This window comes from Rhinoraja longicauda, chromosome 12 (genome assembly GCF_053455715.1).
Source record: "Rhinoraja longicauda isolate Sanriku21f chromosome 12, sRhiLon1.1, whole genome shotgun sequence".
In the NCBI taxonomy this organism is placed as follows: Eukaryota; Metazoa; Chordata; class Chondrichthyes; order Rajiformes; family Arhynchobatidae; genus Rhinoraja; species Rhinoraja longicauda.
In genome coordinates, this window is record NC_135964.1 from 33,305,162 (window position 1) to 33,322,622 (window position 17,461).

Here is a 17,461-nt window from a genome sequence, read left to right on the forward strand (position 1 = left end):
TGGGTTGTTAATGGTAATTGCCGTCTTAGTGGGCAGAGGGGCCTATGTTAGTGTTGCATGAATCCATGGATCAGGACATGTATTTTCTCATTTTTTAAAATCAGCGTCTGGTTTGTTCAAGGCCTGCGATGCCATCCCAGCTCAGTACTTTATCTGGGTTGTTTAGTTTAAGAGATTCAAGTGCATTTAATCCCCAAAAGATCAAGTTTCAGTTTGTTATATTTACATCGACAGTTCGATCAAGAGTGCTCAGGTTGGTTTTGGATTGGCCGTGGTTTACTAAGCTTTTAATTGTGCAGACCTCCAGAACCAGTCATTGCAGGTTGATTTGTCTTGTACAAGAGCTGGGTGAGTTCATGAAATTGAACAACAATCTAAATTATCACTGGGAGAAGCATATTAATCACATTCTGTTGGTTTGGAATTTGTTTGGGAATATTCATGTGCAGAAAATTTGCATTTTTGATCATGTGACAAAGATATGTGAGTACATTTTGGAACAGTTGACGTGAATTTTGACGAGGTTCCACTTGCAGAGGTGAGTGCCAAGTTCCACGAGTTTGGAGATGAGCTTGGACGGGATAATGGTATTATTGAAAGCAGAGCTGTAGTCTATGAATTGAAGTCTGACATAGGTATCTCTCTTATCCGGGTGTTCCATGGATGAGGATAGAGCCAGGGAGATGGCATCATCCGTGGACCTGTTGTAGCAGTAGGTAAACTCCAATGGATCAAGGTTAGACACAAGAAGCTGGAGTAACTCAGCGGGTCTGACAACATCTCTGGAGAAAAGGAATAGGTAATGTTTCAGATCGATACCCTTCTTTAGATTGAGAGTCGGGGAAAGTGAAATGAGAGATGTAGACGGTGATATAGAGAGTGGCAACTCTACAAATGAATGAGTGATATGCAAAAAGGTAACAGATAAAGGAAATAGCCCATTGTTAGCTGTGGGATAGCTGAAAACGAGTGACAGTCAATGAGACTCAACAAGACGACTTTGAAGCTAGTACGACTTGGGTGGGGGAGGGATAGAGTGAGAGGGAATGCAAGGGTTATGTAGTTGGAGAAATCAATATTCATACCGTTTGGGTTGTAAGGTGCCCAAGCAAAATATGAGATGCTGTTTCTCCAATTTACATTTGACCACTCTGACAATGGAGGAGGCCCAGGTCAGTGTGGGAATGGGAAGGGGAATCACAGTGTTTGGCAACCGGGAGATCAAGTAGTTTCAGGTGGACTGAGCGAAGGTGTTTAGCAAAACGATCGCCCGGTCTACGTTTGGTCTCACCGACGTACAGTATAAGAGTGCCCCCTTTGGAAGACGGATACAGTAGATAAGGTTGGAGGAGATGCAAGTGAACCTGCCTCACCTGAAAGGACTATTGAAATCCCTGGACAGAGTCGAGGGAGGAGGTATAGGGACAGGTGTTGCATCTCCTGCGGTTGCAGAGTAAGGTACCTGGGGAGGGGGTGGTTTGGGTGAGAAGGAATGAGTTAACCAGGGAGTTGTAGAGAACAGTTTTTGCGGAATGTGGAAAGGGGTGCAGATGGTTGCGAGGGGTGGGATCCTTTTGGAGGTGGCGAAATGTCAGAGGATTATGTGTTGTTTGTCACAGCTGATGGGGTAATAGGGGGACTCTGTCCCAGTTACGACTAGGGGTAGGGGGGGCAAGAGCAGAGCTGTGGGGAACTGAGGAGACACGTGTGAGGGCCTCCTCTATGATAGAAGAATGACGACATCTCGGATGTCCAGGTATGGAACAATTCATCTTGGGCCCAGATGCGCCATAGATAGTGGAATTGGGAGTAGAGGGTAGAATCTTTGCAGGAAGCAGGGTGTGAAGAAGTGTCGTCTAAATGGTTATGGGAGTCAGGAGGTTTATAATAGATACCAATCGATAGTTTATCTCCTGTGATAGAGACGGAGAGATCAAGAAAGGGGAGGGAAGTGTCAGAGATGGTCCAAGTGAATTTGAGTGCAGGATGAAAATTGGTAGTGAAGTTAATGAAGTCCATGAGTTCTGCTTGGGTGCAGGTGTAGCACCAATTCAGTTGTCAATGTAACAGAGATAGAGTTCGGGGTTAGGGTCAGTGTACGGCTGGAACAGGGATTGTTCAACGTACCCTACAAAGATGCAGGAATAGCTAGGGCCCATGCGAGTGCCCATGGCTATGACTTTGCTTTGGAGGAAGTGGGAGGAGTCAAAGGAGAAGTTATTAAGAGTGGGGACCTGCTCATCTAGGCGGAGGAAAGTGTTAGAAGAGGTAAATTGGCTAATTCTGCCAGTTGAGGAAGAAACAGGAGGCTTGAAGGCCTTCCTGGTGGGGGATGTAGGTGCAGAGTGACTGAATGTAAAGGTGAGGGAGTGGGGCCAGAAAGTGGAAGTCATTAAAGGGCGAATTAGGTATCTTGGACATAGGTCGGGAGGGATTGGACCTGGGGGGATAGGATGGAGTCGAGGTATGTGGAAATTAGTTTTTTTCCATGGGTTCCTTCTCATCTCTGTTGACTGGCCAACCCATTATTTTGAGACAGTGAATCCTGTTTCTGGGGAAAACATCAACTCTGCATTTATCCTGTCCAGCCTTTTAAGAACTTTGTACCTTTCAATGAGATCACCAAGGAAATATTGACTGCATCCAGGTGAACTTGTTATTTCTTGATTTGTAGATAATGCAATGAACACGAGGTCTCTGTATTTAGATCAAGCTTTCATTATAATATATTAAAGAAAACATAAAGGTAAGAGAAAAAAAGATCTCTATCGTTAGTAGTTTAACATCTGCAATGTGGAAGCCGTGTGTTTGCCCGATCCAGCCCATGCTATCCTTTACTATCACACAACCAATCAATCCTAATCACATTTACCCATCTCAACCACCATGGAGAAGTAGTAATGAGGAATAAAGAAATGGCAGACAAATTGAATATGTTTTTTACGTTAGTCTTCACAGTGGAAGACACCAGCAAAATGCCAATTCAAGAGAGTGCAGAGGCAGAAATTAGTGCAGTTGCTATTACTAAGAAGGTGCTGGGGAAGTTGAAAGGTTTGAAGGTGGATAGGTCACCTGGACTAGATGGACTACAACCCCAGGGTTCTGAAAGAGGTAGCTGTAGAGATCATAGAGGTATTAGTAGTGATCTTTCAAAAGTCATTAGAATCAGGAATGGTTCCAGAGGATTGGAAAATCGCAAATGTGACTCCACAGGGAGCGAGGCAAAAGAAAGGAAATTGTAGGCCAGTCAGCCTGACTTCTGTGGTTAGTGAGATTTTAGTGTCCATTATTAAGAATGAGGTTTTGGGCTACGAGGAAGCTCATGATAAAATAGGCCGAGATCAGCATGGTTTTGTTATTTGTATACTGTAAATTTACCCTCGTTTTCTGTTATAGTAGAGGTGTGGGTAGTATTGAGGAAGCAGGGATTCTCTGTGCACTGTAGATGGCTTGATTGTATTCCTGTATATTCTTTTCCTTGACTGGATAGCACACAAACAAAAGTTTTCTAATGTACCTTGGCACACAATTACAATAATAAACTAAACAGGTTGGTGGAGTAGACAAAGAAGCAAGGTGGGTGGTCATGCTGATGTCAGGGGGCGGGACAAAGGAAGGATATAGGTGGAGACAGGAAGATAAAGGGAGAACTGGGAAGGGGGAGGGGAAGAGAGGGACAGAGGAACTATCTAAAGTTGGAGAAGTCAATGTTCATATCACTGGACTGCAAGCTGCCCAGGCGAAATATGAGGTGCTGTTCCTCCAATTTCCGGTGGGACTCACTATGGCACTGGAGGAGGCCCATGACAGAAAGGTCAGACTGTGAATGGGAGGGGGAGTTGAAGTGCTCAGCCACCGGGGAGATCAGATTGGTTAACGCGGACTGAGCGCAGGTGTTGAGCGAAGCGATTGCCGAGCCTGCGTTTGGTTTCGCCGATGTAAATAAGTTGACATCTGGAGCAGCGGATGCAATAGATGAGGTTGGAGGAGGTACAGGTGAACCTCTGTCTCACCTGGAAAGACTGTTTGGGTCCTTGGATGGAGTTGAGGGGGGAGGTAAAGGGACAGGTGTTGCATCTCCTGCGGTTGCAGGGGAAAGTGCCCGGGGATGGGGTGGTTTGGGTAGGAAGGGACGAGTGGACCAGGGAGTTACGGAGGGAACGGTCTCTGCGGAACGCAGAAATGGGAGGGGATGGGAAGATATGGTCAGTGGTGGGGTCCCGTTGTAGGTGATGGAAATGTTGGCGGATGATTTGTTGGATACGCTGGCTAGTGGGGTGGAAGGTGAGAACGAGGGGGATTCTGTCCTTGTTACAAATGGGGGAAGGGGGAGCAAGAGCGGAGCTGTGGGATGTAGAAGATAGTCCTCGCTGCTATCTGTGTTCCCCCTGTTGCAGGTTTGACGAAGACTGAGCCACTGGGACAAACCTGAGACTGTCAGTGCCACTGTATACCACTACCTGAGGCTAAGGCTGAGTGGCTGGGCAAGCCTAAGATCTAGTGCCTCTTTCTGCCCATGGACAACCAGGTATTGCACCCAGACACAGGCAAAGTTTGAGCTGCCAGGATAATTGAGAGACCAAGGGTGAAGGGCCACACATCCTCCTTCAAGATCAGAATTGAGCTGGGACAAGCTAGTGCCATGGCACATGTCCCCTGACAGTGAGGGACATTGCCCCCATACAGTCCTGAGCTTTCTTATCACTGTAAATAAAATATATTACATGTGTTCACCATACAACAAAATCCGGTGATATCAGTGATGCCTCAAGACATAGACTATTTTCTAAATGGGGAGAGGGTTCAGAAATCAGAGGTGGAAAGGGACTTGGAAGTGCTGATGTGGGATTCCCAGAAGTTCAATTTGTAGATTGAGTTTGTTGTAAGGAAGGCAATGCAATGTTAGCATTCATTTTGAGAGGCTAGAATATAAAAGCAAGGATGCAATGTTGCGGCTTTATAAGGCAGACCACATTTGGAATATTGCAAGCATTTTTGGGCCCCATATCAGAGGAAGAATGTTCTGGCATTGGGGAGGGTGTAAAGGAGGTTTACGAGAATGATCCCAAGGATGATCAGGTTAATCTATGAGGAGCGTTTAATGGCTCTGGGCCTGTACTTACTGGAGTTTAGAAGGATGAGTGGGCATCCCATTGAAACCTACTAAATAATGAAAGGCCTTGATAGAGTGGTTGTGGAGAGGATGTTTCCAGTAGTGGGAGAGTCTAGGACCAGAGGACACTGCCTCTGAATTTAAAGGACGTAACTTTAGAATGGAGATGAGGAGGAATTTCTCAAATCAAAGGGTGGTAAATCGATGGAATTCATTGCCACAGATGGTGGTGGAGGCCAAGGCATTGGGTATTTTTAAAGCGGGGATTGATAGATTCTTCATTGGTCAGGGTGTCAAAGGTTACTGGGAGAAGGTGGAAGAAAGCGGTTGAAAGGGAAAAATAAATCAGCCATGGTCGATTGGCGGAACAGACTCGATGGACCAAATGCTCCTATGTCTTACGAGCTCATGAAGTTATAATACAGACTGAGGACTTTCTGAGATGTTCTATGAACATAATTTCTACTGTCTCTTATCCTGTTATATGCATGTTGTTGGAATTCCAACAGCAGTGACATTTTGAGCTGCATGCATGAACTTCCTAGCCATCTATCTCAATTCTGAGTCATGAAATTGAGATGGTCATACTATCCTGTATTGATGTCCAATGCAGTTTGAGCCTCACTCTACTCTCTTGTGGAGACTAAAATACAAGCTGTGGATAGTTAAGAATTTTCATCCAAAGGTAAATCTTGACATTGTAAAGGAAAAGCTGAGTACTTTAACCTTGACTTGCCCAACGAGAAATGGGTAATGAGCAGATAAAAGCAAGAGAAAAGCATTTAAAGCAACCTTAGGTCAACGTTCCTTACAGATTTCGAAAAAGATTATCACGTGTTCAAGCTACAACACAGAAGGCAGATAAAGCAGCTCAAAAGACTGGGGCAGGGTTGGGAATGAATTGCATGAGACTGTATTTTTGTGAAATTTGTACCGTTGGATGGATTACCATGTCTTAAAAATAGGATATTTTACTCAACTATTTCTCCCCTCCCCCTCCCCTTCGACATACATTCTTTCATTTAGCTTCTCAATTTGCAACTCTTTAATCCTTTTGTCTCACACAAAAATTTGCCTATCAAAAAAAACCCTCAACTGTGCCCACCTATTACCTACCAGGCTTTGTCCAACCCCATCTCTCTTCCAGCCTCCCCCCCCCCCATAATCAATCTGAAAAAGGGGCCCAACCTGAAATGTCACCTATCCATGTTTTCCAGAGATGCTGCCAGACCCGTTGGATTACTCCAGCACTTTGTGTTTTTTTAAACCAGAACCCGCAGTTCCTTGGTTCTACAATTTATCTCTTATCTGTCCTTGAGAAATGTGTCCTGTAACCTATAACCTAGGATAGATTTCATTAGCACATTGCAATGTAACTACACATCAAAATATTTTAGGGGTGAGACGGTGGCACAACTTCAGTGATCTGGGTACAAACCTAACATGAGGCACCTCTATGGAGTTTTCACATTCAGACTCTGACTTTATGGGCTTGTTCCCAGGCTGCTCCAGTTTCCTCCCAATCTTAAAGACATGTGGTTGGTAGGTTAATTGGCCGGGATAAATTGTCACTGGTGTGTAGATGAATGGGAGAAACTTGAGGTGTTTATAGGAATGTGTAGGATTAGTTTAAATGGGTGTTTGATGGTGGCCAAGTCTTGAGGGGCATTAGGGCCTGTTTTCATGCTGTGATTCTGTGGGTTTGTTGACTCTCGGGCACTCTTGAGCATTCTCAGGTTGAGAATGGTGCTGTGGAAATCCTACAGACCTCCTACCTTGACTCCATCCAATGATCCTGACAGTCTTTTCAGGTGAGACAGAGGCTCACATGTGCCTCCTCTAACCTCATCTACAGCATCTGGTGTTCCCGATGTGGGCTCCTGTACATTGGCGAGACCAAACGTAGACCCAGCGACTGTTTCGCTGAACACTTATGCTCGGTCCGCTGAGGCTTACGGGATCTCCCAGTAGCCAACCATTTCAACTCCCTTCCCATTCCCATACTGACCTTTCTGTTCTGGGCCTCCTCCATTGCCAGAGTGAGGCCACATGCAAATTGGAGGAACAGCACCTCATATATTGCTTGGGTAGCTTACAACCCCGCAGTATGAGTCTTAAATTCTCTAATTTTAAGTAACGCCTACCTCCTCCCCTCGCCCCTTCCCCCTTGCCATCTCCCTCCACCCTAAATGTTTAACCAGTTCCACAGTTCAGCATATTGTATCCCTCTTGAGATCACACCTTCCCTAGTCAACAAAGGACTGGCTGCGGCATCTCCCTGCCTGAGGCCATTTGAGGTTAGCCCTGATTGATCCTGGTCTTTTCAATAGACAATAGATAGATAGATAGATAGCTTTATTTGTCATCCAATATTGGACGAAATTCGGTCACCCACAGTCCAACAATAAAAGCATTAAATATGCATTCAAATTACACAACCCCAAAACACAGTCCAACAATAAAAGCATTAAATAGGCATTAAAATTACCCAACCCCAAAAACACACAAAAAAAGAAACATCCATCAAAGAAACATCCATCACAGTGAGTCTCCTCCAGTCCTCTCTCTCCTCACTGTGATGGAAGGCCACAATGTCTTTCCCTTCTCCCGCTGTCCTCGCCCGCAGTCAGGTTGTTGTGGTTGCAGGCCGCACCGGACGGTCCACAGCGGGCCAAGCCCAAGGCGCGTCGCGTCGCAGGAGGAGGACATTCGGCCATAGAGTCATAGAGTCCTACAGCACAGAAAGAGGCCCTTCGGCCCATCGTGTCCGCGCCGCCCGTTACCAAACACAGTCTAATTTTAATCCCATTTTCCCGCATTTGGACCGTAGCCCTGAATGTTGTAGCATTTCAAGTGCCCATCCAAATGCCTCTTAAATGTTGTGAGTGTTCCCGCCTCCACCACCACCCCAGGCAGTGAGTTCCAGACTCCAACCACCCTCTGGGTGAAAAAGTTCTTTCTCACATCCCCAGAAACCTCCCTCCCCTTACCCTGTATCTATGTCCCCTCGTTGTTGAACCTTCCACCAGTGGAAGAAGTTCCCCGCCATCTACCTTATCTATGCCCCTCATGATCTTGTACACCTCGATCATGTCCCCTCTCAGCCTTCTCTGCTCCAGGGAAAACAACCCCAGTCAGCCCAGTCTCTCCTCATAGCCGAGGCCCTTCATCCCTGGCAGCATCCTGGTGAATCTCCTCTGCACCCTCTCCAAAGCTATCACATCCTTTCTATAATGTGGTGACCAGAACTGTACACAATACTCCAGCTGTGGCCTCACCAGTGTTCTGTACAATTCCATCATTACCCCCCTACTTTTATATTCGATGCCCCGGCTAATGAAGGCCAGTAAGCCATATGCCTTTTTAACCACCCTGTCCACCTGTCCTGCTGCCTTCAAGGACTTGTGTACCTGTACTCCAAGGTCCCTCTGTACCCCTGTCTTCCCTAGGGTCCTTCGAGCCAGCACCACCATTCAATGTGATCATGGCTGATCATTCTTAATCAGTACCCCGTTCCTGCCTTCTCCCCATACCCCCTGACTCCGCTATCCTTAAGAGTTCTACCCAGCTCTCTCTTGAATTTATTCAGAGAATTGGCCTCCACTGCCTTCTGAGGCAGAGAATTCCACAGATCCACAACTCTCTGACTGAAAAGGTTTTTCCTCATCTCAATTCTAAATGGCCTACCCCTTATTCTTAAACTGTGGCCCCTTGTTCTGGACTCCCCCAACATTGGGAACATGTTTCCTGCCTCTAACGTGTCCAACCCCTTAATAATCTTATACGTTTCGATAAGATCTCCTCTCATCCTTCTAAATTCCAGTGTATACAAGCCTAGTCGCTCCAGTCTTTCAACATATGATAGACCCGCCATTCCGGGAATTAACCTAGTAAACCTACGCTGCACACCCTCAATAGCAAGAATATCTTTCCTCAAATTTGGAGACCAAAACTGCACACAGTACTCCAGGTGCGGTCTCACTAGGGCCCTGTACAACTGCAAAGGACCTCTTTCCTGCCTCCAGCTCTTCACCCCCACTCCGTTCCCACCCCCTACTTTCAATCTGAAGAAAGTTCCCAACCTGAAACATCACCCATCCTTTTTCTCCAGAGATGCTGCCTGACCCCTGAGTTACTCCATAGGAAAGAAAACTGCAGATGCTGGTTTAAATCGAAGGTATACACAAAATGCTGGAGTCATTCAGCGGGTCAGGCGACACAAAATGCTGGAGTAACTCAGCGGGGCAGGCCTGGGTTACTCCATCACTTTGTGCTTATCTGTGGAAATCCAAATTCCATTTAACACTTTCAGCACTTTCAGTATTGTTGTAGTCTTCCTGCCATAGGGGTGAATAGCCCCTAATCCCAGAAATGCTGATATGCATGGAAATATTAATAGTAGCAGCAAGAAGAAAGAAAACCAAGTTACATCATATTTGTATCCCACCATCCTGATATCAACATCATATGACATACCAATAATGGAGGTGTTGATTAATCATGAAAATCAACTTACATCAAGATATTGACCACGGACCCAGGCTTTTATTTCATACTTTACTCATAGGACAGCAGGATCCCTGGTAAGTATATTGCTCTGTGTAAGAAGGAACTACAGATGCTGGTTTAAACAGTAGATAGACACAAAAAGCTGGAATAACTCAGGGGAACAAACAGCATCTCTGGAGAGAACAAATGGGTGATGTTTCGGGTCGAGGCCCTTCTTTCAGTAAAGCATATTGCTCTACTGCTTTCCATTGCCCTTGAGAAGTGATGATGAGCTGTTTTGATGAAGTGCTTCAGTTTTGTGTTGAAGATGCTACAACATTTCCACTGGATAGGAAATTCCATGATTTTGACCCAATGACAATGAAGGATTAACGATATAAATCTAGGTCAGGAATGATTCTGACTTGTTAGTGATGTTTCCCTCCACCTGGTGCCTTGGTGTTGGAACGTTCTGTTGAAGGACCAGGACAAGTTGTGGAATTGCACCCAGCATGTTATTTGAGCAGCAGCCATGGTGCTTTTTAGTGCATTTCACTGAGAAAGACACCGTTGTGTCTGGTGCTCTGGCTAATTCTCAGACAAAATTCCCAGTCTTGATAGGAGAACCAGACCGACCTTTCTATCATCACACATCTAATTTAAAACAATCCAAGAAAGCAACAGATTAAAAAAAAACAAATATCACTCTATGTTTTCTGCAAATGCAGAATGTGTGTAAAATCACAGGTGTGATGTTGAATTTATACTAGGCTTTGTTTAGCATGCAGTACGTATATTGCATGAAGTCCAGTATTGGACATCCTGTTATATAACTGCATTCCAAGAAAGTTCACAGCAAAGGCTCAAGATTATATAAGGGAAAATATGATTTATTCCCAATAGTTCAAATGTCTCCTGTCCCATGAAGAACTTGAATTCTACAATAATTTGGATGTATATATCCAGTAATAAGGGAAGGTAGAAAATCCATCCAAACATTTCAGTCTCTAAGTCAAAAGGTCAAGCCTGATACCAGACGTTCCCACGAGAGGAAGCTCTGAGTTCTGGCTCTCAATTCTGAGTTGGCATTGAACAGGATAATCACAGCCAGTTGGCACGAGTTGCTTGCTTTATTGCATGGATTGTGAGAGCCCATAAAACACTTGTTCTGTAGGTCCGACCACCTTGAAAGCTGCTATAAAGATAGATGTGGGCCACGACAGGAACATCACGATGCCAGCTGTCATCCTGTTAATTAAATGTGACGCCTCCCACTCCTTCACACAGTTTGCAAGGGATAGGTGAGAAAATCTAAAAATGACAAGGATAGAAAAATTATTAGAAACGCCAACATAAGCATGAGGGTGACTTTGATACAAATGTGGAGTTAATATTTCCCTTTAATGTTGACATTGCAAATGCTCATCTAAAGGTTTTATTCAACAAAGGCAACAGCAGGAAGCAAACAAAAACAGACAGAAAGCAGCTTGAGGAATGCAGCATGGTCAGGGGGTGTGGAGAGTGTGGGTAACTGAGGCGTGGTGGGGGGAGTGAGGTCCCAAGGCCACAACCACCTAGACCAACCAGCTAAGAGTCCGACTAGTATATCAGGTCAAATAGTACATCATATCCCATCCCTGCTGGGATGTCAGTATCTCACCCTTCACCCTGAATATCCGTGTCCCATCCCTCAGACTGAATATCAGTACCCCACCCCTCACACTGGAGGTCATTATCCCACTCCTCACACTGGATGTCATTACCCCATCCCTCAGACTGAATATCAGTATCCCACCCTCAGGGGATGTCAGTATCCCACCCCTCACATTGAATATCGGTATCCCACCCCTCACACCGGATGTCAGTATCCCACCGCTCCCAGTATGTCAGTATCCCACTGGCTCTCCAACAGTCCAGCAGGCCTGATTTGGAGCCCCCTGAGGTGTGATGATAGTGCACGTCAGTGACTTCCATGGCATTTATCCCCAAGTGAAAAATAAGTAAAATTCTTCTGACAAAATTCCTTCCAAAATTTATCACTTTTGAAAAGATGTTGCCTGCCTCAACTGATTTCGAGACCTGAGCTTGGAGGAATTATAAGAAATGCAACATCACTACTTAGTGGTCAGAGCCTGAAACCATATCCTGATTGTTAATGGTTGAAATAGAAAAAAATAGTATAAAAGGTCTATTAAAGTCAAAAATATGTTCTTCACTGACCCTCCATCCACCGACTCTTGCTGGTGCTCAGATGTAGCAGTCTTGTCCAACTCCTGCCCCCCATAGATCTAGCAGTGAAGCGTCATCCCTTTATCATCTATGGGAATTTCACCTCTCATTACTGAGGTCCGAGGTCCCAACCAGCTTTAAAAGGACTGGTGCCCAAGAAGGGGATCGTGACCTTCGATGATTGCTCACTGGTGGCACATTGTTGATGAAGTGCTTTCAGAGGATGCTAATGATGCCTATTAACTCCTACTTCATCAAGAACCTGGGCCCACTACAATCTGCCTTACCCCCACAATAGATCAACAAAGGATGTGAACTTGCCGACTCCCCACTCTGCACTGAATCACTTGGACAATAAGAACAGGTACATCAAGCTATTGTTTATCAACAACGGTCATTGTTCAATGCAATCATCCCCTCTAAATTTATCATTGAACTCGGGGAACTGGGTCTCTGCTCATCGCTATGTAATTACATCCACAACTTCCTCATCGGCACACCGCAATCATTGTGAATTCACAAAAATACTTTCTCCTCGATAACCATTAACACGGAGCATCTTACAGATGTGTGTTCTTTAGAAGAGGAAAAAAATAGTTAAGGCAAATGTGGGTCCCTTGAAGACAGAAGCATGGGAATTTATTACGGGGAACAAGGAAATGGCAGACAAGTTGAACCGGTACTTTGGATCTGTCTTCACTAAGGAAGATACAAACAATCTCCCAGATGTTCTAATGGCCAGAGATCCTAGGGTGACGGAAGAACTGAAGGAAATTGGATGAAGGGATTAAAAGTAACATTAGCAAATTTGCAGATGACAAAGCTGGGTGGCAGGGTGAACTGTGAGGAAGATACTATGAGATTGCAGGGTGACTTGGACAGGCTGTGTGAGTGGGCAGATGCATGGCAGATGCAGTTTAATGTGGATAAGTGTGAGGTTATCCATTTTGGTGGTAAGAATAGGAAGGCAGATTATTATCTGAATGGTGTCAAGTTAGGAAAAGGGGACGTACAACGAGATCTGGGTGTCCTAGTGCATCAGTCACTGAAAGGAAGCATGCAGGTACAACAGGCAGTGAAGAAAGCCAATGGAATGTTGACCTTCATAACAAGAGGAGTTGAGTATAGGAGCAAAGAAGTCCTTCTACAGTTGTACAGGGCCCTAGTGAGACCGCACCTGGAGTACTGGTGGTGCTGGCTCGAAGGGCCGAATGGCCTACTCCTGCACCTATTGTCTATTATCTATTGTCTGCTCTACTCTATCTATACCGAAGATAGACACACAAGCTGGAGAACTCTGCAGGTCACGCAGCATCTCTGGAGAAAAGGAATAGGTGACGTTTCGAGTCGAGACCCTTCTTCAGACTCAGGTGAGAAGGAAATGAGAGATATAGAAGGTACATAGAACAAATGAATGAAAGATATACAAAAAGCAATAATGATCAAGGAAAGGTGGAGCCCACAATGGTCCATTGTTGGCTGTGGAGAAAGTGATAATGATTTATACAAACAGTGAAATTTAACAGGACTACAATGGGTGGGGGAGGGACAGAGAAAGAGGGGATGCAAGAGTTACTTGAAGTTGGAGAAATCAATATTTGTACCATTGGGTTGTAAGTTGCCCAAGCAAAATATGAGGTGCTGTTCCTCCAATTTGCATATGGCTTCACTCTGACAATGGAGGAGGCTCTGGACAGAAAAGTCACTATGGGAAGGGGAGTTGACCAAGGTGGACAGAGCGAAGATGTTCAGCGAAACGATCGCCCAGTCTGCGCTTGGTCTCGCCGATATATAGGAGTTCACACCTGGAAGAGAGGATACAGTAGATGAGGTTGGAGGAGGTGCAAGTGAACGTCTGCCTCACCTGAAAGGACTGTCTGGGTCCCTGGACAGAGTCGAGGGAGGAGGTATAGGGACAGGTGTAGTAGCTCCTGTGATTGCAGGGGAAGGTACCTGGGGAGGGGGTGGTTTGGGTGGGAAGGGATGAATTAACCAGGGAGTCACGGAGGGAACAGTCTCTGCAGAGAGCAGAAATGGATGGAGATGTGAAGATGTGACTAGTGGTGGGATCCCGTTGGAAATGGCAAAAATGTCAGAGGATTATGTGTTGCATGCAACAGCTGATTGGGTGAAAGGTGAGGACCAGGGGGACTCTGTCCCTGTTGCAACTGAGGAAAGGGAAGCAAGAGTGGAGCCGCGGGGTACTGAGCAGACATGTGTGAGGGCCTCATCTATGATGGAAGAGGGGAACCCCCGTTACCTAAGAATGAGGACATCCCGGATGTCATGGTATGGAATAACTCATCTTGGGCGCAGATTCGGCGTAGACGGAGGAATTGGGAGTAGGGGATAGTCTTCCCCATCAGCCGTTGCATACAACTCTCTCCTGGCCCCGACTCTCAGTCTGAAGAAGGGTCTTGACCCCAAACGTCATCAGAGCTGGCTGACCAGCTGTTATTCCAGCATTTTATGTTTATTTTAAGTTTTTTTGTTTTCTTCCTATTTCAAAAAAATTGAAATCAATTCTTGAAATTCTTCAATTTCCACTGTGATAATGAGAGAGGGTGCTAAAAGCAGTGGTAACATAAACCAGGGGGACAGAATGAGGCCCCAGAATGTCACCCATGATACCAATTCACCAACTATTTTTTCAAAATATATTCTGCAAACAGCTGCTGCTGGTATAACATGGTATCATTTGGAGAGTTCAACCACTCACAGTCCTGGAGCTCAGCACAGGAGCTGGCCAGGCCCACAAAATGTTTTGATGCGTCTGCCCCACGGGGGTGCCTTCTGCCAAGTTACTGTTAACTCAATACAGTACCATCACCTTCCATTCATCTTAATCTTTAACTACCAATGTAATTATTCAGTTTGCAACAACTACTAGAAACTGGCCAGTAGTTTTTCTTTCAGAGCTACATTGCAGTAGGTAATGACTGTGGCATGTTGAAAAGGTCAGCAGTCTTGGTGCTTCACAGCTCCAGGGTCCAAGTTTGATCTTGATTTCCGGGGCTGTCTGTGTGGAGTTTATGCGTTCTCTCTGTGACTGCGTGAATTACTTTGGTTTCCTCTGACATCCCAAAACTAATCTAGTAAGTTAATTGGCTGCTATAATTTATTGTTTTGCTTTCATTAATGACAAAAATAAAATTTAAATAGGGGAGTTGATGGGCATATGTGTAAAAGAGTAGGTTATTGAAATATTGGGAAATTAAGGAGTGGAAATGGGATTAATGAGTGCTAGCATGGGTTGATGGACCAAATGGGATCTTTCCATGTTATATGACAAACAAACCTGGGAATCAGCAAGTCATGGGGCGTTTCAATTTACCTGGGTTGAGAACAAAAGGAATATCTCATGGGTTCCCCATACCTCGCTGGAGTCCAGGTGCAGATTAGGCGGTGGGTGGCGCAGTACATAAGTCACACCCCCAACACACTCTCACAGTGCAATGGTGTGGCATTGAATGTTGTAGCCTCACAGCTGCAGGAACACAGGTTCAATTCCAACCCTGGGTGCTGTCACGGAATCTGCACTGTCTGTGATTGTGTAGGTTTCTTCTAAGGACCTCAGTTCCCTCCCACATGCCAAAGACATGCTCAGAATTAATTGGCTACACTAATTACGTAATGGTGTAGGTTAATGGCAAAACAAAGAATCAAGGTGCGTTCCTTCTGTTGAAAGATACTGCTTCTGTTTCTGGCGGAACTATTTTCTCGGCGCACAGGCCGGACTGGTTTCGAAGCTGAACCGTGCAGTCGGCTTCCGGTGTTGCCCAGGACGGGCTGTGCGGTGCCTGGTGACGAGGGGCAGGGGCGGGCATCACCATGGCGGCCGAGAGCAAGTCGAAGGCGCTGACGCGCAGGCCGGTGCTGCTCAGCAAGATCGAGGGCTCGCAGGACGTGGTGAACATGGCAGCGATCATCCCCAAGGAGGACGGCGTTATCAGCGTCAGTGAAGACAGGTCGGCGTTGGGGATGACGGGGGCGAGGGAGGAAGGGGAGCCGGCAGGTATCGGGGCGACTGGATTGCGGGGAGGGACGTGATGGGGTGAGGAGGGAAGAGGTGGAGGTGAGAGTCAGGGTGGATGGGGGGTGGAGGGAAAAGGTGGGTCGGCGGATGGGTGTGGAGGGAAGAGGTGGAGGCAGGAGTTGGTGGATGGGGTGAGGAGGGAAGAAGCGTAGGTGGGATTTAGCGGATGGGCTGAGGAGGGTGGAGGTGAGAATCGAATAATAGGTGTGAGGAGGTGAGAGTCAGGGTAGGTGATGGGGTGAGGAGGGAAGAGGTGGAGGTGACAGGTGTAGGTGAGAGTTAGGCTGGATAGGGTGAGGAGGAAAGGCGTGGAGACGGGTGGCGTGAGGAAGTGAGGTGAAGTGAGAGTCAGGGCGGATGGGGTGAGGAGGGAAGAAGTGGGGGCTAGAGTCGGGATAGGTAGGGATGAATGTACAGTGAAGGGGTTGGGTGAAGCAGGGCATGGGGCTAGGAGATCTTACATTTGACGGGGCTGGCTATGAAGTAGAGGATGGGGAGAGGTTAAAAATTGAGGGGGGGAAGTGTGTATAATAATAACAATAGAGGACGGTTCTCATATGGGGCGTCAATACAGACCTGCATTGTGCGGAGGGGTCTAGTTTTTAGTTTTAGAGATACAGCATGGGACAGGCCCTTCGGCCCACTGAGCCCGTGCCGACCAGCAATCACCCATACAATAGTTCTATCCTACATATTAGGAACAATTTACAGAAGCCAGTTAACGTACAAACCTACACATCTGTGGAATATGGGAGGAAACTGGAGCACCTGGAGACAACCCATATGGTTACCGGGCGAATATGCAAACTCCATACAGACAGCACCCGTAGTTAGGATTGAACCCTAGTCTCTGGCACTAGTGTTGGGGTGAGGGGAAGGCTTGGCATGGGTGTAAACAATGGAGAAATTAGGGTTGATGCATAGGGTGTTGGGAGAGCTGTGAGGGTTGCGTATAAGCGAGGTTGATGAATGTACAAGGAAGATGGGATGGGAAGGAGCTTTGTTGTAGTTGAAAATTGGAGAGGACAAAAATCTCCCATCTCTTTTCAAACTTAGGGATAAAGGCAGAGGTGAGAAAATGTGTAACGGGAGTGGATAAGTGACAATTGAAATGAGATAGTAAGATCAAATATGAAGGATTGGATAAAGTGTTCCAAGTGGAATTGGATAAATGTGAGAGTGAATGTAGAAAATAGTTTTCAAAGCTGAAGAAGGGTCTCGACCCGAAACGTCACCTATTCCTTCTCTCCCGAGATGCTGCCTGACCATGCTGAGTTACTCCAGCATTTTGTGAATAAATACCTTCGATTTGTACCAGCATCTGCAGTTATTTTCTTATACATATTATAGTTTTCAAAGCAGTTAGATTTAGCTGAATATGGCCTTAGCTGTAACAGTTGTGCAAGCAAATCAGTCATCAGTTAATAGGAAATGAAACTCTAAAGAGAGCATTTTCCAGGGAAGCTCAAGTATTTGACAGACTATTGCCTTGCCACCTGCTTTCAGTTTTCTATGGACTGCTGGATTTTCTGAGGAAAAAATGCTGAATAGAAAAAAGTTAATATTTTGGTATGTCTGTCTCTCATGACATTACT

General features: G+C 45.8%; 1 protein-coding gene and 1 long non-coding RNA gene across 4 annotated transcripts in view; one reads left to right on the top strand and one right to left on the bottom strand.

Moving 5' to 3' along the window:
* Positions 1-7,509: 7,509 nt before the first annotated feature.
* On the bottom strand, positions 7,510-15,544 carry LOC144598555 (uncharacterized). Its single transcript, XR_013547881.1, has 3 exons — positions 15,165-15,544; positions 13,435-13,635; positions 7,510-10,912 (listed from the first exon to the last, which is right to left on the bottom strand). It is a non-coding gene; the product is annotated as an uncharacterized LOC144598555 (long non-coding RNA).
* Positions 15,545-15,608: 64 nt separating this feature from the next.
* Positions 15,609-17,461, top strand: part of wdfy2 (WD repeat and FYVE domain containing 2) — a 38,233-nt gene continuing 36,380 nt past the window's right edge. For 2 of the 3 annotated variants that reach the window (XM_078409444.1, XM_078409445.1), the window contains exon 1: positions 15,609-15,798. In XM_078409444.1, the coding sequence (XP_078265570.1) occupies positions 15,662-15,798 (137 nt within the window). In that variant the 5' untranslated portion in view covers positions 15,609-15,661. The remainder of the gene's footprint in view (positions 15,799-17,461) is intronic. The other variant, XM_078409446.1, reaches the window with a different exon arrangement.